Source organism: Eutrigla gurnardus, assembly GCF_963514095.1.
Source record: "Eutrigla gurnardus genome assembly, chromosome: 19".
NCBI lineage: Eukaryota > Metazoa > Chordata > Actinopteri > Perciformes > Triglidae > Eutrigla > Eutrigla gurnardus.
This window is the reverse complement of record NC_139930.1, coordinates 4,125,095-4,151,961: the sequence shown is the minus strand read 5'-3', so window position 1 is coordinate 4,151,961 and position 26,867 is coordinate 4,125,095. Positions and strand designations below refer to the sequence as shown.

The 26,867-nt window shown below is 43.9% G+C and overlaps 1 protein-coding gene across 2 annotated transcripts; it reads right to left on the bottom strand.

Moving 5' to 3' along the window:
- Positions 1–25,776, bottom strand: mbd2 (methyl-CpG binding domain protein 2). Of its 2 annotated transcripts, none has more exons than XM_084036132.1 (7): positions 25,306–25,776; positions 20,641–20,800; positions 16,219–16,359; positions 15,294–15,384; positions 15,021–15,198; positions 9,362–9,495; positions 1–742 (listed from the first exon to the last, which is right to left on the bottom strand). In XM_084036132.1, the coding sequence occupies exons 1-6, from the start codon at positions 25,416–25,418 to the stop codon at positions 9,378–9,380; spliced, it is 801 nt and encodes a 266-aa protein (XP_083892258.1). In that variant the 5' UTR covers positions 25,419–25,776; the 3' UTR covers positions 1–742; positions 9,362–9,377. The 2 variants fall into 2 exon arrangements, with proteins under 2 accessions (XP_083892258.1, XP_083892257.1); XM_084036131.1 differs by having other exon boundaries at positions 1–744; positions 9,367–9,495; positions 25,306–25,775.
- Between the last annotated feature and the right edge of the window lie 1,091 nt (positions 25,777–26,867).

The following is a 26,867-nucleotide window of genomic DNA, read 5'->3' as shown; positions in this document are numbered from 1 at the left end:
ATGAATATAATCATTTATTTACTCCAGTCCAAGAAATGTACACGTATGTTCTCTCAAGGTATAAAATTTGTCTTAAATAAGCAATTGTTCTATTTCATATTCATGTAAAGGTGTATTGTTTCATTAAAACCCTTGAAAACGGATGACACTGTGACACCACAAACAACCTAAATCATCAAGGAGCACAATAAAAGTAAGTAGAGTTAGCAAGAGCCGTCCAGCAGTTTGCAATCGGACTTTGGGGTTGGATGAGGGCGTTACTCTCCAGCAGGTTAAAAAAAAACAGCTTTATATCAAAAAGAAAGAAAAGTAACATCTGGATTTGAAAAGTGAGACAAGGTAAGCACTTAAAGTTTGTACAGATGATGAATCTCAGAGAGGATTAAAGGCTTCGGTCGTAGATTCTCAACGTATCGCTGCTGTTGCTCATCGTGTTGCTATGTTGCCGTGTCTGTCTGTTGTCACATGGCAGCTGCTGTTGCTTGTGTCTTTGTTGTTGCTGATGCCATTATTATTGCTGTGGTTGCCGCTCCCATTGTTGCTGCCGTTGCTCTGGAAGGAAACCACCGTGTAGCTTCCAGAGGCTGAGAGATCCTGAGAATGGTTCACTGGAAGGTGGAAGCAATCGTTCGCTGAGATAACAGATCAGGTGGCTTTCAGTCTGTGGGGGGGGTCTGCTTTTGGTTTGTTGCCTGGATTACGAGGAAGATGATTAGAAACCTGAGGCTGGTGCACAGAGGAACTCTGGGAAGAGAGACAGAGTGAGATAGAGAGTTAATGCAACCGGTAATAGTTTTGTTTTCCTTTTCCAGATGAGCAATGATGACGTACGTGAGTGTTCACACGCAGCGTGAACCATAAGTACGTCCAATTTCCAGCACATTTTTAGATTTCTGTGAATTTGCCAAGAGACAGCAAATGAATAACGGGTTGAATGTTCAAAAATAAAGAAACACATTTTCTGCGTTTTCTTTCTTTTCCCTATTGCACAGAAGGTGTGTGTGTGTGTGTGTGTGTGTGTGTGTGTGTGTGTGTGTGTGTGTGTGTGTGTGTGATAATGAGCACTCAACTATCTATACCGTTGTCTTCTACTAACAGATAGTGTGCATATAATTGCCAGCTCCCTGCAGAGACCCCTGAACAAAACTCCGCCCCCTACCTCCTTCCTCTATTAAACCCAAATTGACTCGTTAAGCTCGTCTTAATAAAACCCACTTAATAAAAACAATCTACGGAACAAACTGTCTCTGCTGCCTTTCCTCCGCCTCCCGTACAACAATAAACATCGGCCTCTAGACAAAAAAAAGAAAAGATTCCAATTAATATGGAGAGCCTCCATTTGAATCGTTAGCTTCTCCATTAACCCCTCGCACCCCCTCCCTCCTACTGCGCTAACGAGGGAGGCGGGGCTACAATTAGGACCGTCAGCCTGCGGAGGCCTTTTGCCTGCACAGAAAAGGTTTTAATTATACATAAAACAGCAGAGTGAAGGGCTCACTCAGCAGGAGAGCAGGAGTGATATGTAACATGATGATGCTCTCCTCCTGCTGCGCCTCCCCGTCCATCTCTCAGCTGTACGCCACATTCTGACTCCCATATTTACAGCTAATCCTGCCGTGATGAAGAGATGACACGAGGTTTCCTTTAAATCCTGGTTTAAAGCAGTCCATTGAGATGTTATGAAACAGACTTTCCATTCTGTCCATTTTAAAGACCGTGTTACATTTTACTTCCATTGTTGTGCCACCTCCTTTCACCTCCTCCTCATTTGAATTCCTCAATGTGCCATTTTAATCCCCTTGCTTCCATTTGAATCCTTCTTTTCATTTTAAATCCAAATTCAAATCTGTCATTTGAATTTTGAATCTCTATCTGTGCCATTTTTAATACTTATTTTCTTCCATTCAGATTCTTTCATTGTGCCATTTTAGTCCTTTGATTTGTTACGAGTTTTAATCCTGCATCATGCCATTTTGAAAACTTTACATTTTGAATTTGTTATTGTGCTGTTTTGAATCCTTCTTGTGTTGTGATTCTTTCATTGTGTCAGTTTAGACCATCTGATTCCATTTGAGTCCTTCGTGCCATTTTGAATATCTACGTTTTTACATCTTTGCTGTGCCCCTTTAGTCTCCCTCTTTAAATCTTTATTAAGTTATTTGATTTTTAAATCTCATATTTTGCCATTTTTAGTCCTTCTATTTATGACCATTTTGAATCCTTCATATGCCATTTTCATCCTCCTCTTTCCATTCACTTTTTCCTATTTAGATTTTTCTATTTTGCGATCTTAATCTCTTCAACCTTCCCATATTTACATTTTGATGACCCTGTTATTTCCATTCAGAATCCCTCATTGTGCCATTGTGAATCCCAGTCTTGCATTAGGAGAATGCAAACCCACCAAACAGTCTTTAGAATAAACTCTTTGTTTCACGATCTAATTGTTTTACTGTTTCAGCGTTTTGACGTGTCCGTATCTGAAAGTGTTCTCCCTTCACCGCTTCTGTATATTCATGTTTCAGTCTGATAATCCTCAGCTCAGTCTTAATTACTCCCTAATAATTAGAAAATCCTGATAATCTGCTGCTTAATCGAGGCAATTCAGCTGACTGACAGCATGCGCACACACACACACACACACACACACACACACACATACACAGAGCGGTTATCAGCCTTGTGAATGACTTTGAAGCAGATAATTCTCTGTGTCTCAACATCCACTAATTACCAGCAGCTGAAAAATGCTGCAGGAGTCTGAATCAGCTCCTCTGGAAATTACAAGACACACAGCTAATAATCGCACGCCCACACACACACACACACACACACACACACACACACACACACACACACACACACACACACTGTCTATCTTCAGTCTTTCTCAGTCGGTGTTAATCTTCCGTCTTGATCAGATAAAAACGCCAGTCTACACATTTAAAGGAACAGTGCCACATGTCGTGAAACCCATATTGTCGTCCCCGGTCAGAAGAGAAGACGGATATCACTTTACATCCAACATGTGTAAAACACAAGAAAAGGTTTCAGGACTGAACCCTTCATTTTTCATGGTGCACTCGTCTCCAGCCCCTGAATGTAAGAGGGAGCCCCACACAGCAAACCCATCACTGATAACAACAGCATGTGGCATTGTTATTAAGGTGGAGTGGTTACTCATGTCTACATTCAGGGAGACGCTGTCTCCTACACAATTATGTTCCCATGCACCTGAAGAGCACGCTCAATTAAGAAATCAACAGAAGTCGCTACAAAGCGACATAATTAGGTTTAGGCAACAAATCTATTAGGTTTGGTAAAAATCATGGTTCGGCTGTAAATGACGATAAAATTCAAACAAAAGAAAAGGCAACAAAAGAACTTGGGCCTCACAGGACAGGAACAGGACTGTTTGGACCCATCCACCACCCTGTCCTTATATCATATATATATATATATATATATATATATATATATATAAATTAAATAAATCACCTAAAAATAACTATTTAGACCAGAAATCTTGCAATCCAATCAACTGTGACCTCTAGGGGCTCCGCAGAGTTACTAATTGTTAAAATTGTTTGATAAAAATTTAAATATGTAAAAAAATTAACACATGAATACAACCTATAATGAGCAAATATAAATATTCCTATTTGTTAAAAATTGTGATGAATGAATGCCAATATAGAATTAAAATATATGAATCTGTCAACAATTATTATTTTAATGGCTTAACATTGTACACATAGATCAATACAATATACTCTTATACATGGTTCTATACATAATTATTGGGCCGGTTTAATAAGTGGAGGGGGTCCTTGGCCTGAAAAACGTTGAAGATCTGATCTCGACTATTAAAGTCTTCAGCCATGCTCTGGTGAGGCCGTTCTAGAATCACCACTGTTAACATGCGGATGTTTAAGGTACGATGTTCACCATGGATTTATGGCACTGTATAAAATCCCATCATCCATCCAATAGATAGATCAGTCCCATATATAATAGATCAGTGTGGGCAGAGTGGTGGCTCCACCATCAGATGTTGTCCTGAGTCATGGCGTGAGCGTGGCTAAAAATTAGGCAACTTGAATGATGACTGGGCACGTTGGATGCCCTGATTGGGCTTTTAAAACGACCAATGACCACTCAAATAGTGTACCTCGACCCTCCTGCACCACTTCCGAACACGAGTCTGCCTTGTTAACCAGCATTAGTGGGTGAAAATCCCTCTATTTTTTCATATTGCACAAATAGATATGTTGCAAGGTCAGTGTTCCTCCAATATGATGTAACTCTAGTCGAAGTCATCTGGAAACAGCGTCTCCTTTGGCGTGTGACTGCCGCCTACTGTACCATGTTGGACCAGAGACGAGTCACCAAGGAGACGGAGAACGGAAGAAACTAACTCAGCCATAACGCCAACATAAATAAATTAGCAAGAAGCAGCAATAACCGTCACAGCAGCAGGAAACAAAACTGAACGGTCTGAGGTTTCAGCAAAGATTTAAAATGGTTGTTTCAACAGCTAGAAAGCCACACACACACACACACACACACACACACACACACACACACACACACACACACACACACACACACACACACACACACACACACACACACACACACACACACACACACACACGCTGGCTGGCCGCTGCCCTCTCTCTGGTCCAGCTATAAAAACCCATTAGTAATCACTCCTCGACTCTCAGCGGCTCTTTTTGCCCAAACGACTGCCATCCAGCCAATCTGCATAAATCTGCATTAATGGACTATTTTCCCTCCACGGAAAACAAATGTGCTTTAAAAAAAAAAAGCCTCCTTATCAGTCGGCTTTTAGAGGAAACATCAGAGAGCACACACACACACACACACCATCCATCTGACAACACACACAATTGCAGCTTCTATTAACAACAGATATATCATGACAGACAAATCACTTCAGCGATACTTACAAAGGAAATATAACGTGAGTGTCGGACCTGACAAACAAATGCTGATGTTTTAACTGTCCTCGCTGCAGTTTCAGCGGTGGAACTGAAAGTGTAAACCATTACCCCGACCTTCTGCGACACTGCTGATTGGTCGCAGCGAATAACACTTCGTTCCAGACAGAATGGAGAGCAGGAACACAATGTCAGACTCAATAATGAATTAAAAATAGTAAAAGTCATTCAGTTTATCAGGCTCCCTTATTCACATTTTCAGATACGAGTGAGTGAACATTTTGCCGTGAAAAGTCCTGTTGACAACCCTGTTCCCCAGAGGTTGAACCTGAACCCTTTTTCACAACCATCAGTACAAACCGTAGACTGTATTTAAGAAGTGGACGTAGTCAAGGTGGCATCGAGTTTGGTATTTTATCAATTTTGTGCAACCAGTGAAAGGAAGTGACCTTATTTGGACTGTGGAGGAGCGACAGGTGGATCTGACAAACACAAGCAAGCAGTGCCGCACCCAGATCCGGATCTGGATCCATCTGGATTCTGGTGTGAAGCTGTTAACAAAGACAGCTTCCATAATTTTAAATTTGAATAAGTAATCTCAGAAGCTAATTGCATTGGTAGCATGGTAGCATGGTTGCATGGTAGCATGGTAGCGATGCTAGTCAACAGTATGTAACTGTAAATGGAACATCATTTACTAAACATCATGCTGGATTGAAGAAGACTTGAAACTAGAGATTGAGACCATAAACTCATGTTTACAATGTTTACTAAGATAATAAATCGAGAGAGCAGTAGGGTCTTTTTCTCATAGACTTCCATGCAATCAGACTTCCTTTTTGCAACCAGAGGAGTCGCCCCCTGATGGCCGGCAGAGAGAATGCAAGTTTAAGGCACTTCAGCGGGGGTTCACACTCAGAACTAAATGTTTCCGTCTGGGACAAACCTGCACTCGGCCGTTTAATCATCTGAGAGCCAAATCTAGACTTAATTAATGAGAACTGGAGTCAGACTAATCCCGGCGGCAGTCAACAGGCTCTTCTCCTTTCTCTCCAAACTCTTTTTTTAGCAGTCTCTGGTCTACTGTGCTGCCCTGTTGCCACAGCGACCCTGACCTGGATAAATGGAGGGATGATGGATGGATGTGGGAACTTCTGAAAGTAAATGTTTTTTAATTTGGTTTTGTTTACAGGCTCTGCAGAGTAAAATACAACCAATAACCAAACAAACAACATAATACAACACACACACACACATTTCACGTTTCACATTAACTGTTAACAAACACTCCAACAACAAGCCCAGAGCCCATCAATCACTCACACACACAGAAACACACACCCACTCACACACACAAAGCCGACTGCATGGCTGGGTTTCAATCAGACGCCGAGAATCCCATCAGCATTCACAGCAAATCTCAGCACACACACACACACACACACACACACACACACACACACACACACACACACACACACACACACACACACACACACACACACACACACACACACACACACACACACACACACCCAGACAGGGTCTCTGACAGAGCAGATTGGTTCAGCTTTTGACTCGTTCGAGACACTCAAAGCTGCGATCTGGAACTTTCCTCACGTTTACACTGCAGCACAGTCGTTGATATCACGTTGGAGTGCTTTAGGAGGAACCGTGGAAAAGTAAAAGATCACCAAGTTCCTCATTTAGTCGTTCTGGATTTAAGGCCTTCACTACATCTGCTTCTGTGTATTTGTCCAGTACTTTACTAATTTACTGTAGTACTTATTTGTCAGAGTTTAGTTCAGCAGTTTTCAGGTTTAGTCAATAAGTACATTAGTAGTTTATTTGTTACGTAGTTCAACAGTTGAGTAGCTCAGTATTTCAGTAGCAGGAGGTCAACAGTTTACTGATTAAACAGGTTCATTACTGTAGTACTTCAGTAGTTTACTCGTTCAGTAGTTGTGTTGTTTTGTTAACTACATTTATTTGTCATGGTATTTTACAATATTTGAGTAGGTTGGTAGTTTGATAGTTCATCCGTTTTATAGTTTCAAAAATATGTTCACTAGTAGTTTAGTTGTTCAGTAGTTTAATAGTTTAATAGCATGAGGTCAGCAGTTTACTCATTCAGCAGGTTAAGTACTTTAGGGGTTAGTCATAAAGGAGTCCCGTAGTTTAGTCGTTGAATGGTTCTGTAGTTTAGTCGTTGAATGGTTCTGTAGTTTATTTGTTGAATAGTTCTGTAGCTTAGTAGTTGGATGGTTCTATAGCTTAGTAGTTGAATAGTTCTGTAGTTCTGTAGTTGAATAGTTCTGTAGTTGAATAGTTCTGTAGTTCTGTAGTTGAATAGTTCTGTAGTTCTGTAGTTGAATAGTTCTGTAGTTGAATAGTTCTGTAGTTCTGTAGTTGAATAGTTCTGTAGTTCTGTAGTTGAATAGTTCTGTAGTTTAGTAGTTGGATGGTTCTGTAGTTATGTAGTTGAATAGTTCTGTAGTTCTGTAGTTGAATAGTTCTGTAGTTGAATAGTTCTGTAGTTATGTAGTTGAATAGTTCTGTAGTTCTGTAGTTGAATAGTTCTGTAGTTGAATAGTTCTGTAGTTATGTAGTTGAATAGTTCTGTAGTTTAGTAGTTGGATGGTTCTGTAGTTATGTAGTTGAATAGTTCTGTAGTTATGTAGTTGAATAGTTCTGTAGTTCTGTAGTTGAATAGTTCTGTAGTTATGTAGTTGAATAGTTCTGTAGTTATTTAGTTGAATAGTTCTGTAGTTTAGTAGTTGGATGGTTCTATAGCTTAGTAGTTGAATAGTTCTGTAGTTATTTAGTTGAATAGTTCTGTAGTTTAGTAGTTGGATGGTTCTGTAGTTATGTAGTTGAATAGTTCTGTAGTTATGTAGTTGAATAGTTCTGTAGTTCTGTAGTTGAATAGTTCTGTAGTTATGTAGTTGAATAGTTCTGTAGTTATTTAGTTGAATAGTTCTGTAGTTTAGTAGTTGGATGGTTCTGTAGTTTAGTAGTTGAATGGTTCTGTAGTTTAGTAGTTGAATGGTTCTGTAGTCTATTTCATTTATTTCTATAGTGGTGCTTAACACCATCGACTACCATACCAAGGTGACCAGTTCCCTCGGGGACCAGTTCCCTCGCTGACATGGTCACCTGTGAAACGCTCAGACCAGATCCCGCCAGCAGCTAGAGAAGACAGTGGTCGAGGGACAACAGGCTGCATTAACGATGACTCCTTTTTTTACAGTCTTAATGACTTTGAATGCAGCTCTTGGATCGTTTTACAGATTGTATTGATGTGTATTATTTTAGAGGAAAGGTCATGTTGTCTCTGAGACACATGTGGACCGGGCTTCCGACATACTCTCATGTATGTGGCCCGGGGCTGTTTCTGCTGCGTTGGGCCTCTCGTTGTTTCCAGTGAATCTGAGACAGCAGGCCATGATATTTGACACAAAGGTGTGTTTCAAACATTGTGTCTGACCTTTCCTATTGCTTATCCTGTATTCAGGGTCGGGGGGGGGGGGGCTGGAGCCGATCCCAGCTGTCATTGGGTGAAGGCAGGGTACACCCTGGACAGGTAACCAGTCTATCACAGGGCCGACATGTAGAGACAGACAGGTAACCAGCCAGTGGGCTGAACCCACGCTAACACAGGGAGAACATGCAAACTCCACACAGAAGAAACCCGAACCGGGAATCGAACCCGGGACCCTCTCGCTGTGAGGCGACAGTGCTACCCACTACCCACCGCGCAGCCCGATTTCAAAGTCGTAATCCTGCTATTTCTGTAACTGTAGAGGAATACAGTTCCCTTTGTTTTGTTTCCTAATTACATAACACCGTTCCATGTAATCCTGTTAGTTGTGTGAGATACAGACATTTTCCTATTTTTTACTCTCTGGGCACACGGGACTGCTGCTTTTATTGGTGGAAAACGTTTTAGAATGGGATTGTTTATTGTTGTAAACATGCAAGAGGCTTTTATTCATATATTCCATATAAATAAACGTTACACAGAACTATTATAAGTCATACAGCAGGTGACCACATTGGCTTGAGCAAACCATTCTCCGTTTGCTTCAATGTACTTTCTGGAAGTCAGTTTGCTTCTATTAAACCTCAGAAATTGCTTTTTAGAGATAAATACCGACTCTAAATACAAAGACTCTCTCTCTCTCTCTCTCTCTCTCTCTCTCTCTCTCTCTCTCTCTCTCTCTCTCTCTCTCTCTCTCTCTCTCTCTCTCTCTCTCTCTCTCAACAGTTATCTCAAAAAAGCGCCTTCTGAGATCTAATAGAAGCTAACAGACATACTTCCTGAAATCCCAGATACACGACTAGAGACCGGCTCCTCACACCTCACAGTGATGAGTGACACAGCTCCTCCGTCTCACCTCACCTGTCTGTCTGTTATGCCGTCTTGCCCTCCAGCAGCTCTCGGGTGTTTTCGGCGACCCGCGCCAAACCGTCGGCCATCAGCGCCTCCTCCAGACTCCTCCTGGCCTGGTACACTTTCAGCTCCTGTTCCCTGCACGCATGCACGCACACGCACACGCACATGCACACGCACACGCACACACACACAGAGAGGAAGAGGATGTCTCATTATATACCTGAAACAGCAAATCTACCTCCAAGACACAAGACCGAACAGAAAGCAGCAAACAGCCTGTGGGCTACAAAGGAAAGGAAGCACGACTCCTTTCTTTAGAGTCTTAATTACTTTGGATGTAGCTCTTCATTTCACAGACCCCCCCCCCCCCCCAGCATCACCCTGCAGGCAGGTTCAAACATCTGGGGGAAGCTTAACACCCAAAAGAGTGGAGATTTGCTTAACAGCAGCCACCGTGGGGATAAAACACAGTTTATTTATTGTTTTACTTTTATTATTATACTCGTATTCAAACACAGCTCTCAGAGGTCCAAGACAATTATTCATTATTCAAATCGCAAAACGTTCATTCACAAAGATGAAAAACAGAAACATATTGGTGTTTTCCTCTTGTCTTGTTCTTTAGGGAGGTCTCCCTCCATGGGGGGGCGCTGTTGTAAATGGTAAAAGACGATTCTTTTTCTGCTCCGACTTCGTGCTCAGGTGTGTGAACTGTGACGGAGGTGAAACGTTGTACAGCAGCACACGAGTGAGTGTGCATGTGAGTGTGAGTGTGAGTGTGCATGTGAGTGTGAGTGTGCATGTGAGTGTGCATGTGAGTGTGAGTGTGCATGTGAGTGTGCATGTGAGTGTGCATGTGAGCGTGCATGTGCATGTGAGTGTAAGTGTGAGTGTGCATGTGAGTGTGCGTGTGAGTGTGCATGTGAGCGTGCATGTGCATGTGAGTGTAAGTGTGAGTGTGCGTGTGAGTGTGCGTGTGAGTGTGCATGTGAGTGTGCATGTGCATGCGAGTGTAAGTGTGAGTGTGCGTGTGTGTGTGTGTGTGTGTGAGTGTGCATGTGTGTGTGTGTGTGAGTGCACAGGGCCTGTGTGTCAGAATAAAAGCTTGTGTATTGTTCGTTAGTTGGGTTGTGAGCCTGGAAGATCGCTCAGGGCTTTTGTCCTTTTGTCCTTTTCTGCATTGATTTGTTTATTGGGTGTATGAATACATATTCTCAGGCTTATTCACATGTTATCCGTAAACCCTGGTCTGTGTGTGTGTGTGTGTGTGTGTGTGTGTGTGTGTGTGTGTGTGTGTGTGTGTGTGTGTGGAGTCTGAGGAAGGAGATGGAGGTTGGGAGGCAGCTTGTTTCATAGCAGGCGTCTGCTGTTCTTTTTTTTTTTTTAAAGAAATAAATGACTCAATGGTTTTAATGAAGTTAAATAAAATAGGATGAAATGAAAAGACTTCAGCGATACACAGCAGCACGAAGCAGGTGTAGCACAAGTAGAGAAGGCTCATGGCTTGCCTTGTGTTTTTGTGGATCGCCCTGCTGAGGCTTCTCCTCTGAGTGGACCGAGTCGGAACAGGAAATAGTGTTTAAAGACATTGAGCCTTCCATCGTCTTCCGTCCACACCAGCTCTTTAAACTCGCCGTGAGAGCGTTTTTGTTTCTCCTCACAGATGAGAAGATGTCTGGCCGCCTTTTGCCAAAGCCAACAAAGGATATAAGGAATGAAATTGGATTAACAAACAGCGAGAGGTAAAAGGAGACATGGTCTCTTAAAGAAGGGACGACATGGAAGGATCAGTTATGAAAGAATAATACAGTTAAACAGTGGAAGTCACAACAAAATGAGAAAAATCAAAGGAATGCTAAGAATGTGACAAAAACTCAAATTAAAAATAAAATAGATAATGAATTGAACAAAATGAGAGCTGTGAGGGCAGAAGAGAGAGAGTTTGATGTAGTAGGGGAGGAAGAGCAGGATGGACTAAGAGGAGGAGGAGAGAAGGAGGAGGAGAGGAATGAGAGCGATTTAGGATGACAAGCAGATTTAACTGAAGAGAGAGAGAGGAGGCAAGAGGGAGAGAATTGGAAATTAATGGAGGGGAGAGATAAGAAAAGAAGGAGGAGGAGGAGAAGACGGAGGAAGGCTGGAGGGAGGGAGGAGATATAAGAGAAGAGACAAGGGGAGGAAGAGGAGGAGGGGAAGAGATGGAAAGAGACAGATGAAGAGTGAAAACAAAAGAAGGAGAAAGACAAGAATGCTGGCGTAATGAGAGAGGGATGGGAGAGGGTGAGGATGGAGGGAAGACGGAAGGAACGAGAGAAGAAATGAAAACATAAGGAAGGAAATGTGAGGATATGAGGAGACAAGGAGAGGAGGAGATATGAGAGTATGGATGAAAGGAAAGGATGGAATGATAAAGGAATGTGATAAGGAAGTAGGGAAGGGAGGGAATCATGGGAGAGAAGGGAAAAGGAAGGGCAGAATAAATCAGGAGATCGGAAAATGTGAGAGGAGAAGGGCAAAGGGAGGGAGAACGAGAGATGGGGTAAATAAGGAGATATGGAGTGATGGGGAGAGTGATGTATTCCAGTCATTCTGCTGGAATGGCTTCGGCCAGCTGTTCTCTGCTCTGTTACTACTGGACACACACACACACACACACACACACACCAGCTGACTCTGAGTGTGTCCCCACAGTGCCCCCTCCTGTCAGGTTGCAGTAACTGTTTATATGGTTTACAGGGACTTCTTCTCCAGGATGGATGGATGGATGGATGGATGGATCATTCTGGAATCTGTTTTATGTTTTTATCCACCGGGTCAGGAGGGGGGATCCATGCCAAATCTGATTGGACGGTGGAATGTTTGAATTGAACGAGCCGATGTGCTAATTGGCTCGTCCGTTAGCAGCAGGTCTGTTGAAGCAGGTGAAGCCTACTTATCTCCATGATCACTTTTGCACGACTGATCCGAAACAGCCTTCTGTCCACCTGGATGTTAAACTCCCAGCGTGACTGTGGCGGGGGCTGCTGTTCTTCTTCCTCCTCCTCCTCCTCCTTTACGCTTCATTACTCCTCATCTCTCATCATCTGTCTGCTCTCTCATCACCCTCTCATCCTCCTCTCTCCCTACACAACGTATTGCACCCATTACCCAGCATGCATCAGTCATCCACACTCATCTACTCTCTCTCTGGCTGGATTCACCCTCTTCAAGGATTTTATCAGCGGAGGAAAAATGGCACTTTTTTTCACGGCTGACATGTTTCTGTGAGCTTACAAAAACATTTTTTACACAACATCGCTCTGCTCACACATCTCATCACTTTTTAACTGAACAATGAGAACACTTCCAAATATGGTGTCGGTAGCTCTTAAAGTGAAAGTATTTGTTCAGGCCGGTGAGTCATACTCACAGTATGTAGAGCTACCACATGCAGCCAGTAGAGGCGCCAGAGGACCAGGAGACTAATGTTAAGCACCGTAGAACAAAAAGGCCTTGGTGAGAGCGCAGGTTACGTATCTCTTCTGGGACGATGAAAAGAAAACTTTATACGTTTGACAAAGAACCGACTTGTTTGTTTCCGACACCTGATTCTCTTCAGAGAGACCATCAGCTGGTTCAGTTAACTCCTTGTTTTGTTTGAGTAGTTCTACTTTGTTGACCTCTTAGGCCTCCATATTAAGCTGTTGGTTTGTATTGTTTTGCCTTTTTTTGGGTCAATAAAAACCCTATTTTTCTAACAGAACTCCTGTTCTCATCGCCTCGCTGCTTGGTCTCCGACAGTCAGGTATCGGGTCCGATACTGTGCTCATGTTCTCAGACAAATACTCCGATACAACATTAGTGGATTCATTTTCATCAGCCATGTAAACAGCTGGGAAGGAATATTGCTTTTTAGGGGATCAGGGCAAAACAGGACTATAATGGTGCATGTAGAAAGAGTCCTCGTTGAGTTCTACGTATCGGAGGCATCGCTCAGCGTTAGCACGCGTTAGCACACGTGTGGCTTCTCTTTTCCTTCACTGCACACAAGGATATAGCCTCTGTTGCTGTGAAGGTGAGAACAGCCACACACTAAACCGAGATCTCTGCAGAGAATTGAGAAAAACAGAGCTTTTATGGATTTCTCTCAAGGATAACACTTTGTGGGACTGAAAGCATGGGAGCAATTTGTTCATTGGACCGGTGAAAGCGGTGTGGAGTTACAGCGATACAGCAGTTCAGCTGGTTGCCACCCTTCAACCGGGAAGGAGGCTGTTCTGTTCTATGCAACTCTGGGACAAAGCAAGCGGCGGCTGCTGCATTAAAGGACAATGTTACTCACAAGTCATACAGGATATTGCTGAATGCAGAAAACTGTAGATGACAGTAATATATCTAGTTAACGTCAGCGATGTGAATTATTAGTGTCGATGGTCATGTGACACGTCGTGGCTCGCTTGTCACGTGAGTCATCAGTCGGCCGAGTTAAAGCGAACCGCCTCTTTTCCTCAACCTAACTAGGTGGTTTTGTCGTATGACAACGTAACTTCCTGCGGAGACGGGAGTTTATTTTGAAAAGACACTTTCTGATGCACTGGAGAGAGAACGTGTTGACGGGTCATCACAGACCAATCGCGGCTCGGGGTGTATTGAATTGAATTATAATATGATCTATTTCTTTAACTGGTTAAATGTTTAAGGAACTATGACCTCCAAAGGATTTGATGCAACATGATGAAATGAAATCAGTGATGATTTCCCCCCAAATAATAACAGAAGGTTATAATAATAATAATAATAATAATAGGTTGACACTAGGATTGTCATGTAGGAAACATGCTGAATAAATCCTCCCTGGAATAGAAAAGAGACTGAATGATGTCCCTTATTAAACAAGAGCTCAGCATGAATGTGAGCGTTCTTGTATCAGCAGCAGTGGTGGCGCTCAAAACAATAGGAATGTCGAAATAGAATAATAATGATGACTCATATACACTGTTGCCCATAAAGTTGGAATATTTTGTTTTCAGACACATCCTCTGTTTTTTCCTCTTTAAATGCATCAGTTCGACCAGGTGCAACGATTTCACTATGTGTCACAATCACACCGGTGAAATTAATTCATGCATTACATTAGCTTGGCGCGATAAAAGACATTTGTAAATGATTCCAACCTTATGGTCAACCCTGTGTTTTGTCCAGACGGGTCATATGGCCAAAGAGTGCAAGGGGCTATGTTAGCTAGTCTCCTTGTATATCATCAAATAAGCACCATTACAAGTACGCCGAATTAGCTATTAGCAGCTCCAGTTTGCAGTGTACTCATTAATATACAGACGACTGCAGTGTATTACTGTGATACTGAAGGAAACTTAAAAACCAATGATTCTCAGACCAGATTGTTTGTCTCCGATTGCTCAGCAGAATAATGGACATGTTTGTTCATGACAGCCATCAGAAACACACTCGGAGAAAGTAAGTCAGGCTGAATCTAAAGAACGTGTGGAGAATGTCTGGGTGCTCAGATGTGAGTGATGACTCATATCAGAGCTATCGGCCCCCGAACCAGAAGCTGAGAGGCAAATAAGTGACTTCCTGTTTCAGAACACCAGCATGCACAGAAACACATTCTTCCTCGTCTTCAGCTGAAACTAGGGTGTAAGGTGGCGACGGGGGCTCACCGGATGTGCTCGTCGGTGACGGTGAAGGCCCGGCAGAGCGGCTGGGACGTGTTCAGCCAGATGGCCGGGTTCTTCTCAGCCGCCACAGACGTCTGTCCCGTGATCGGACCCGAGGTCATGTGCAGAGCGCTGGCGATGGCCGACAGCAGGGTGTCATCGCCCGAGTCCGGACCAACACCTGCACAGAGAGACAGAGAGAGAGAGAGAGAGGTCAGGGGTCAGGGGTTCGGGACCGGAGCACGCTGTGTGATCTGGTTCATGATGGAGACTTACTCTGCAGGCCTTTGGGCAGCTCCATAGTCCGCAGCACTTCCTCCGTAACGTCTGACGCCTGCAGACCTTTCAACCTCCGCTCCCAAAACAGCTGCAGGCAGACAGGCGGCAGAAAGTTGAATAGCTGCTGTGGAACAGTTTTAGTTTTCTCTCACATCAGCCTCACTGTTTTCTGATCTGGAGTCTGCTAATATATTGATGCCAACCAAACACTACAATACTTCAGTGCTGATCCTGCCCTACAGAACACTGAATACTTACAGGAAACCTGACGTGAACACAACTACTCAGAAGTCAGTCAGTCGGCTACAGTGTAGCTGACATACGCCACTTCACATATGGAAGTCCATGAACAGGCAACAGCAGTCATAGAGAGGCAGAGTGCCAATCCTTCCAGTGGACCACTGTGGGCCCTTACTTTGGGAAAAAATGCATGGTAGTCTATGAGGAAAGACAAATCATTTTATGATCCCATTTGAATTGGGCCATGGATGACACACATGACGCTTGTCTATTTGCATTCATATCAACGGGTGAAATCTGAAACTCTATTAGCCATAAATAGAAATGTCCACCACAGGTGTCTACTAATGGAAAGCTCCATAGCACAGTGAGCAGAGGCAGAGCCTCCCGTAAACATTCAGGTTACACCATTTATGGCATCTATACGTACTTATTCAACACTTCCATCCCTCCTTCTCTGCCTGTCATCACACCATCTTATCTTTGTGTTAGGCCTCTTTTCCCACGACACGTCAGCACCCTCTAGTGGCCACAGTCACAATGACAACCCGGTTTCCTCTGGCGTCTCTTGTGTAAACAGCCTGACCTCGCCCTCAGGCATCAGCATGGCGACATCAGCGTGTGTGTGTGTGTGTGTGTGTGTGTGTGTGTGTGTGTGTGTGTGTGTGTGTGAGCCTCTCACCTGTCTGGGCTGCTCGCTAGCTCGCTGCAGGTCTGCCTTCACCTTGTTGCCTGGGTGACTTGTAACCTTGGTGACAGGCTGTTTAAAGATGGACGCCGTCTGTCTGATTGGCAAGGCAGTGTTCAGGTCCGGTTTACCTCCCTGGATGAGACAGAGACACAGTCTGTGTGGAGAAACGTCTCCTCAACTTCTTTCCTAATTCCTTTCTTTTTCCCTGCCTTCCTTCCATCCCAGCCTTCTTTTCTTCCTTCTCCTGGGTTACCATCCTAATCATGAGAAAGACAGTGGTAATAAACCTGTGTGTGTGTGTGTCTGTGTGTGTGTGTGTGTCTGTGTGTGTGTGTGTCTGTGTGTGTGTGTGTGTGTGTGTGTGTGTGTGTGTGTCGAGCTAAAAGGGTTAACTCTGAGTTGAGGTTTCACAACAACAGGAATGTGTGTGTTTCTACCAAGTAATGATGCGTGAAGAGCAGCAGCAGATAGTTACAAGCCATGTCAATACAGCACACACACACACACACACACACACACACACACACACACACACACACACACACACACACACACACACACACACACACACACACACACACACACACACACACACACACAGTAATGTGTCTCTGCCCCGTTGAAGGATGTTGATGCGTCTTCGACTGAAGACAACAAACAACTTCAGCTCTGGTTTCGTTTCAGAATAAGGAATAAGGAATGGAAGACATGAGACGGTGACGGGGGGGAAACATGGCTGTAAATCACCAAATGGATGATAGTCGAATCCCATTCACGCATGTGTTTCTAATACTATATTACAAGGAAGGATCTTCTCATGACGCTCTCACAAAGAAAACTATTCCCCAAACAGTAAAAGCTCTTTCTCTTGGGAAGGTTCCTACTGACGACCTGAAGAGGCAGCCATGATGAGGAAACGTCCAATGCTTCCTTTCTCTTCTCCTTAGGGAAACACCAGACCGTCCTTTACCAGACAAAGTGGTTAATGCATCCATTCGGCCGTTCATGAAAACAAGCGATGCGCCTTTCTTATATGTGACAGTTACTTCCACACAGACTTCTAATAATGATTTATGTTGTTACATCTGAGTGGACAGTGATGACCACTTTGTTTCACTTCATTTGTATTCATTTATTGGTTTGGAACATGTTACAAATAAGTTTAATGATGAATAAATAAATAAAATGAAAAGTAAATATAGCAAACTGCCAAAAACAATTCTCATAAAAAACATTCACAATCAACATGAATAAATATTACACGAGGAGGAAAAGCAGAACCGACCCCTTCACTATGAATCAAACAATTAACTCATTTCTTTATCAAACTCTTGTGACTGGAAGATTTTTTCAATGTCAATTCCAAACTTGGACATGAAGTTGTGAGTTGGCTGACCACGACAAGATCGTCTTTTATTTGTCCCACTGTGGGACAGCAGCAAGTAGTTCAATAAAATATAACTATAAAATATGTAGTTTTTTCTCATGGGATTGTTGGCAAAAAGTTGTTTATAGAGAGGCTTAGTCCCGCCCCTTCTGTTGGACCACCATGGGACCTTATTTCAGAAAAAATACATAAAGTAGTCGTACATAATATGTGGAATAATATGAGGCGGATGGCCCCGAGACCCGACACCAAAACATGCAAAAGCAGTGTTTGGTGTGCACTCGCATGTCACCTATTTCTAGCATTTTTTGGGGCGTGTATGAAAATTGAAATATCCTCGACTTATCAGCCGTTAGCGAGGAGTCACACGGCTCATCAATGTTTTGACACTTGGCCCAGGCAGCCTATCAAATTGAGCGAGAGGCGGGGTTTACTACCTGACCACTCCCTTCCCGTTTTGATGCTGGTAGATGTGGTAGGAACAGACATGCATATGCATATGAAAGGTTGATATTAGTGGTTTTGAATAAAAATCCACAAAACATTTTTTGAGTAATCTCCTCATCCTGGGCTTTTCCCCTCCTCCTCCTCCTCCTCCTCCTCCTCCTCCTCCTCCTCCAGCAGAGCTACATCAGGAGCTCCATGTCTGCTTGAAACCGTTTTCTACCCATTCATCATATATATAATATTTGATCGCCTGTTTTGCACGATTGCACTTTGCCGAGGGGCGTTTTTGGAGCGGTTGTGCCTTCACGTGTGTTGGAGTGATCGCACTGTGGAAATACATAATTAGAAAGAAGGGTCTGAAGGCAAATAAGAGAAAAGGCTTTTCACTTGTAGTGTTTCATTTGTTTTGTTCTTTTCAAAAGTTGCACACCTTTGGTTACATTTTCAGGGCCAGTATTGGGGCTTGGAGAAATTATTTCCCACTCCTCCTTCCTGCTCCCCAGAGGATGAACCCTGTATATAGACCTTTCCTCTCATGCCACCATCAGAACAAACTTAACTGAGACTTTCTGACATGTTGTGGTTGTGATGAACACAGCAGCCTCCGTAAACCACTACGGCACACGAGAAGGACGTTCTGCTTGTTAAAGGTTACTTCAGGTCATGAGGGTCACTTCCTCAGACCTTCGTCCTTTCTTTGCTTCACATGCTAACTCCCTACTTTCTGTGTTTCTTATCATATCCACCAGGAGACGGTGCGATTGTCACGTCTGAGTGAGTGTGCATCTCCATGTCTGTCCACGGCTAACCTCGCATACCGTTGCACCAAACTGCAGAATACGTTGCATGCTCATGTCTGCATGCTTGAGGAGCTCTCCTGGCTGCAGTGACTCACTTACTCAAACACCTTTTATTGGCGGTTTGACACTGCCACTGATAAACCCCCTCCTGGCTGGTAGAGGCCCCAAATGATCACACACCCGAGTGCACGGTTGACACCGAAGTCTGCAGATGTAGACGGAGCTACTAGGGTTTACTGGCTGAATTTGAGTTGCTACAGCCACGACGGTCTGTCTCTGGAGCTCACGCCTTCTCTCCTCCCGGCAGACTCTCCCAGCGGTGGGGGGTGGGGGGTGGGGGGTGAGGCGTCTCATTTGTGGTCTGACCATGAGATTAAGTGGCCCATTTTCAAAAGCTCCAAGCTGACATCAGCTCTGGCTACCTTATTTGTCGAGGCTGCACCGCCAAGGCTTTCATCATATGGAAGTGGGCGTGGTTTGATCTCTCAAGCTCCTTGTCCACTTTTTGGCTTTTGCAGTGGGTGGCCTTAAGTTACTTTAATAACTTTTATCCTGGCTCAAAATCTCACAAGATTTACATGCGCTGTACCGGTTTCCACACACCTGGCCCCAACATCGGCGGAAAAAAACGCGGCAAATTTGGCGGCTTTTTTTCAGTTGCTACAACTGCGAAGGCCTGTCTCCGAAGCTGCCGCCTGCTATTCTCCAAGCGTCGAAGCAAACTTCCAAACATTATTGGGACAAACTGACAATATATTGGGAATCTAAATTGTTACTCTCTCGCATTCAAATATTACCAGTTAATGCAGTGACAAACTAACAGTTTTTGACCTGGCTCAACATCTCTTACATTCTTGCTGATGAAGCGTACAACCGAGTTTTCCTCCCGTAGACAAAATCCACATGCTCTGCAGTGCAAACGGCATGTCACACTTAGGATAAAGGATAAATGATTTTCAGTTTGACCACACACACTGCTGACTGCATTTCTGCTGAGTCGGTCATTCAATCAAATATTACAGCAGTGTGTGTGTGTGTGTGTGTGTGTGTGTCTGTGTGTGTGTGTGTGTGTGTGTGTGTATGTAGGGGAGTCAGACACAACACAAGACACCTATATGCATACCTGCATTGAGACATGACAGCACAAGCTTCACATCAGCTCTCTGATCTGTGTGGGCGGAGCTTATCGTGGCACTATCACTGCTCTGTCTGCTAGTGTAGCCTAAACACTGGAAATCTTGGTTTGTGATTGGCTGTCAGGCATTCCCAAATCAGAGCTACTGATGGTTTTGGGCTTTGTTAGTATCAGGTGTGTGTGTGTGTGTGTGTGTGTGTGTGTGTGTGTGTGTGTGTTTGTGTGTTTGTGTGTCACCTGACCAATGGTTAGATGACCATTCAAATTTAATTAGATAGATTCTGTAACATGTAAATGAGTCCAGTCTGCTTAGATCAGAGATACAAGTCAGAGACAAGTCAGAGGCTAGACACAACGAGACCAAGGCAAGTCCGAGTCAAAGCACCAATGAGACCGAGACCAGCCACAGCTAATAGACTGGACTCAGGACTCCAGCTCTGATACATGTTATACTGTCACATGAATGACGAGACTAGAAGACAGACAGACAGAAAGATCAATAGTCGGTTCACCCACTCATCACTCTCTCCCTCTGTGGCGAGTGAGTGATTGTCAACTGACTGGCTGAGCTGTCAACCTGTTGCAGGGAGAGCTGTGTTAATCTGATAATCTGATAACCCCCCCGTCTCGGATTCTTCTGTTACCTTGGCCAAACTGAGCGGGTCATGTCGGAATCTCTGCTTGTTCTTCTGCAGTTTCCCGGGCATCATCTTCCCCGTCCGGAAGTCGAAACATGCCAGATCAAATGTGTTTCCAAGGTAACGGGACAACTGAGGCTTACTCCTGAACTTCTTTCCTGAAGGACTGAAGGAAGAAGGAGAGTCAGACAGATGAAGAAAAAAACGTATAAAAAAACATTTGTTTAAAGATCTTTAATTGTTTAAATTAAAGTTATGTTAACTGACATCGTGACTAGTCAGAACTAAAGTGGAGGTATCTTGAATTTGAGACAGAATTGGAGAATTTTACTTTGGAGTTGTAGTATTATCAATGGAAATATCTGGAAAATGCCTATTATCGGCCGATATTAGGCATCAACTATCGGTTACTATCGGTATCTGCATTCATAATGGCCGACAAATTTTAAAAATAAAATAAAAACGGACGAAACACCCTTATAGAACTTAACAGAATTTGTCTCCAGTCTTGTTCAAAGTTATATTTATGAAGCTTACCAAGTCTTTTAATACTGGTAACTTTGTGTTAGGTTGTTGTTATTGTGTTTTTGTTCAAAGGACTTTAAGTTTCATATCTTAAGTTTGTATTTTTATACATTTTATTTATCAGAACTTTAATATGTTTTGATGTTCCGTTGTGACAATAACATTTTATTGCAGTTTATTTTTAAACTGCATTATGATATTATTTTAGTGAAAACTCATAACTAACTACAAATAACAAATGTTAGGGAAATCTGTTAATGTTTTGTTACGCGTTTCTGAAATAAATAAAAAATATCAGCCGATATATCGGAATATCGGATTTTTAAATCAACAAACATTTGTATCGGTATCGGCCTTCAAAATCCTTTAGCGGTCGGGTTTCAAGCAGTCCGAACAGTAGAACCAAAGGCTCCTGAAACACAAAGGATCTGCATTCTTATTCAGAAAGTAATTGGGGATTAAACTGAGCTAACACACACTTTATAGCACTGTAAATTAGTGCTGTAACTAGCCATCAATAAACCGCAGATGTGTATGATGAGAATCCGGCCACAGGGCAGGAACAAACATGGCTGCCTCACATCTGTCCACCATTTCAAACGCATGAACTCATTTCAATCTCGTCAGCGTTGATGCCGTCCAACTCTTTAACCCAGCCTGAAAACGACACTTAATGACATAAATGATGGAAGCTGCCACCTTCTCATGTCTGATGGTGCAACCATGGAAACACCTCCCGCTCACAGCAGGACCTGAATGCAACTCCAGGGAGGATTTATACAATAAGATACAATACAATTTGTTTTCCCCTTCGGGACAAGCACATAAATATTGCTTGCATTATTCAGAAATTACAACGTTAACGCGTTCTGTGCTCCGTTATGTTCAAAATATGCAATGGCTTTAAAACACGTTTCAAGTTTTGGCTTAATAAGTGGGCAAACACAGTAACATATGATCTCATCCTTTAATACATGATGACATGACATAATGAACCCCCATCTCAGGACCTATTGGCTTTGGGTCTGATGCTGAATAATAATATTTCCGGGGTTCTGATGTCGCCAGCAGATATCTGGGCCAAGACTTCCTTTTCCGCGCGCTGCTCATTGTTTACAGTCCGATTAGCAAATTGAGATAACAGACTGGGTTGCAGCTGAGGGACGACGTGTCCGACCGGATCATTACACAAGAAGACACTTCACGAGCTCATTCTAATTCAATCAAAAGCTGATTCATCTTCAGGTGATTCACTGCGCTCCGTCTCTTTGCTCTCCACAGACTGTTTCAAGTCTGCACCAACACAACTGGTCAAAACACCTCAGACTTCAAACGGAACCAGAGCGCTTCCGTTTCCATTGTTGCATTAGAAAGCAGAATGTGTTTGTAGAGACTCTAACCCTAGTCCTAAAACCAAGCCTTAAAGACCTTTGCACAGAGGGCAGGACCAATAAACAACATTAAAATGCTCAACGCCCTCCTGCAAATATTATATGCTTCAGGCTTTTATTGTGAAAGAGTGGATCTGGTATGCGCTGCCTCTCAAGGTTAAAAGGAGTAGCAAAGCTTGGCGTCTCAGTTCCAACCATGAATCTGTCTAGCTTCATGAACACAGGCACGACCCGACTACTATGGTACAACTCGATTGGTTGACGATTTTATTTCAAGGCGCGAAAGGAAAATCGTCCACGTTCCGACAAGTTGAAAAACTATGCGGAATATTCATGTTTTGGACGAAAATATTCATGACAAAAACAGCAGTTCGAGGAAAATATAGTGACAGGGCAGGGCCAAGCAAAATGCCTTCTCTTTCTTAAAAAAATTGTCCCCAAGGTCCCCAAAGGGTCATCGGCCCTCTCAAAGACGGAAGATCAGGAGCAGACACACAGTCGCTCAGCTGTATCTGACATGTAGGTCAGCAGCCGCACCGCAAAGATCAGAGGATATGTGTGTGTGTGTGTGTGTGTTTGTGTGTGTGTGTGTGTGTGTGTGTGTGTGTGTGTGTGTGTGTGTGTGTGTGTGTGTGTGTGTGTGTGTGTGTGTGTGTGTGTGTGTGTGTGTGTGCACGTCTGATAGTAGATATCGTGTTTCGTCTGGCTCCAGCTCCTCTGAAGCTACACGCTGCTCACTTTGAGTGAAATATCCAAACACATTATGTATCCAGGTTATCTGAGCGTCGTGTGGATCAGAACTGAGAAATAAAAATGTGCCTTTGAATGAAACTCCTGACAAACAGTGAGGGATGGTAGAGATGGGGCCCGGCGGAGGCCTCGGCAGGGTTTACTGCACTTCCAGTAAGTCAACCTGCTGACTGGTTTCCTTACTGGAACTGATGAGTCACGTCACCCAGCAAAGCGAAAGTAGCGTCCGAGCTGCTGATCTCCTTCCATGTCAGCGCGGATGTTTCTGACTCTGAGCCGTTAATCTGATCGAGGCGCGCCTCAGCTGCTGATCAACAGGAAGCGGCTCTGTGGCCTCGCCGCAGACCCGCACCAGGAGTGACATCATTTCCTCTATAATCTCATGCAGCGGTAGTTAGTGGAGATAGAGAATCAGGAAAAACATTTTCACGCCTTCAAACAAAGCGAGTACGAGTGGAGCCGAGCGGGGAGACGACGGCGTTTGCTGCTGAAAGTTCAAATTCATTTGATCACTATTCCTAGCTGGTCGTGTTAAAAGGGCAGGACCTTTCTGACAAACACATTAAAAGGTTGACCAATCACAACAGAGCAGGCCAGCTGACCAATTAGAGCACACTGGGCTTTTTTTGGAGGGAGAGGCAGGAGGTCAAACAGAGCGTTTCAGAGAGAGGCTGCTGCAGCACAGCCTGATGGGAAAATAAATTAAAGCATGTAAACACGCTCTAGCAGTCACTATGAAGCAGGAAAGGAGCAGAACAGGTCGTTTTGAACACGACTAGGTTGAAACCGAGTCTATGCTGGACCACGTATAGTCCATTTCCAAATTGTGGCCCAAACTGGTACACAGTCGGTGGTCGAGTCTATAATGTGTAGGAGTCCCAGTTATATTAGTTTTTAACGTGTGATGAAGTGGAGCGCCTTGGTGGAGAGAGCACGCCACGTAACTGCAACATCCCCGGTTCGATACCAGCCGGAGGACCTTTGTAGCATACCGCTCTCCCTCCCCCGTTTCCAGTCGGCCTCTTTACTTTCCTCTGTCCAATAAAAGGTGAAAAATGCAACAACACATATACTGAAGCAGCACATCAGATGACACAGTACGCTGAGGACCGTTTGGGTGCATAGAGGTCCCGCCCCTTCCGGTGGACCACCATGGGGACCTTAATCCAGAAAATGGGATTCGAGTTGAGCATGAGCCTCTTCCAACCGTGCCAGGGAGCACTCACACTAGTCAAACAAACTTGGGCACGATGTATAAGCACCCGGTGGAAGGCGTGTCCAGCTGTGTTGCCACGGAGATCCTGTCAGTCAGCTCAATATTACAGATGGAAATAACCTATAGACGGCCAATCAAAAAGGTCATAAAAGGTATGAAAATAACGATGCTGCCCAAGTTTATGGGTAAATACCGGGGGAGGGGGGGTAACCAGGGCGATTTTGACCGGTTATGCAAGTTGGTCATATCATAACGTCAGTGAACACAAGTGACACACTGTCTCTAAGCTACATCAGCGGGCAATAACAGTAATTAACCACTTCTAAATGACATCAAAACGAGAACATTCATTTACCACACCATTAAGACCTCATCAGCCACTCACAACTGTTGGTCAACAAAGACCATTAATGCAACTGGAATTTGCAGACAGCCTGAACGAGCACTTAAATGCAACGTGAGAAACACAGATGATGATTCTTGTGGTGGGAGTTCAAACCTCCGACCCAGAACTGTAGACAACCACAGAGTGAGTGCTCAAACCCGGTATTTAATTATGAATGGGCTGCTCCGACAGGAACTCGATACATTGTAACTTCTCTGACGGATCAATCAGCGACTCTGATCAACTTTTAGAAGCGCAAGTGCGCTCAGAGCCGCCGGTGACACGGAGGGTTTCGGACCATTAAACAGGCGTACTGGTGTGCCTGATCGATCACCGCTGTGACGCTCCTGATCGCGGGCTGATCACCGACTGATCGATGAGTGTGCCGGAGTGTTGCGGGCTACCTGTAGTAGTAGACGTCGCTCTTTCCAGCGCTCAGTCCTGACTTCCTGATCACTTCTTCTTTCTTCCAGCCGGGCGGCAGAGCGGAGCAGTCGGTCTTCTTCTTCTCCATCATCAATCCCCCCCGATAATCCTCCGATCGGACCGATCGATCACTCGGTAAACACGGATACGGAGCCTCCAGACGGGCAACGTGGTGGTGAACCCAGCGGAGCGGCAGCCCGGGCGGGCGGGCGGGCCGACGTCACGGACGTTACGTTAGCGGAGGCGGCGGCGGCGGCAGATCTCCCTCCGCCCCGACTCTTTATTGCTGCTTATTTCGGGTTCAGTCCAGATTAATGGATACGGAGTGTGAGCTGGGATATCCCGGGTTAAACTAGCTTCGGCTCCGGATTTACTTCAATGTAGCCTGCCTCCGGAGAGAACCAACGGATGATCTCAACTGAACTGGACCAACGGCAGGCTGTGACGTCTGCGATAACACACGCACGCGCACGCACACACGCACGCACACACACACACACACACACACACACACACACACACACACGCACACACAAAAAAGAGAGAGAAAGATCGTCTATTGTGACAGATGAATGACTCAGTAATGATCCGTGATAAACACGTAGGCAACCCCAGAGGGCCAGTGGGTTGCATTCTGGGAGAAATGGAGTTCGGCATTTAGGCCGTCGCCATCTTGGAATATTTGCAACCAGTGAAGGAAGTGGCCATATTTGGACTATGGATGAGCTGGTGGATCTGACTCAAGCGGCACCCTTACTGGATCTGGATTCTGCTGTGAAGCTAAAGTTAGCTTCATATAGCTGTGTTAAAGTCATCTTAGTCGCTAATTACTACTAATTAAAGCATCCTCTGCGTTATGGTCTGTTTGACTCTCAATGGACCATAATTTACTAAATGAACATCATGCTGGAGTGCCTTTCAACCAGAGGAGTCGCCCCCTGATGGCCAGCAGACAGAATGCAAGTTTAAGGTACTTCGGGGATGGTTTCACTTTTCAGAAGCGGAGGTTCCTGCTGTTCTGCTTGGAACACTACGACCTAAATGTTGAATTTAATTTTCCTGTAATGTATATCTACTGAGAACATTTCTAACATTTCATTCAAAATCAAATTTGACTGTAAACACAATTGCTCTGGACCAAACGGACATTGGCAGTTAGTCAAAACTCTCTCTGCTTATCTGTTGACAAACAAAGATAAATGGCCGATGAGATTGTCCGTTTTTTAAGTATTTTTTTAGGAGTTTGAGTGTGTGTTCATAAGACACACTAATTGTGAATAGTTTACTTTGGATCTGCATTTCTATAGCGCTTTTCTAGTGTTTTCGACTACTCAAAGTGCTTTACACTACATTCAGTCTAATTAGCCATTCACACACTAATGGCAGAGGAGCTGCCTGCACGCCAGAGACTACATGTCCAAACTTCATAGCATAAATTATCTTAAATAACTAACTTTTTTAATTTGCCAATGATTTCATTATGGAGATAAAAAAGAAATTTAATTAATTTAATGCTATATCAATTTACATGTAGACTGCT

Bases quoted from the DNA above. Each gene is read 5' to 3' on its own strand.
- mbd2 (XM_084036132.1), bottom strand. From the start codon at position 25,418: ATGATGGAGAAGAAGAAGACCGACTGCTCCGCTCTGCCGCCCGGCTGG. The intron at 15,199-15,293 runs GTAAGTCTCCAT...CTCTCTGTGCAG, and splicing joins GCTGCCCAAAGGCCTGCAGA to GTGTTGGTCCGGACTCGGGC. The intron at 9,496-15,020 runs GTGAGCCCCCGT...GCATGCGTGCAG, and splicing joins GTCACCGACGAGCACATCCG to GGAACAGGAGCTGAAAGTGT.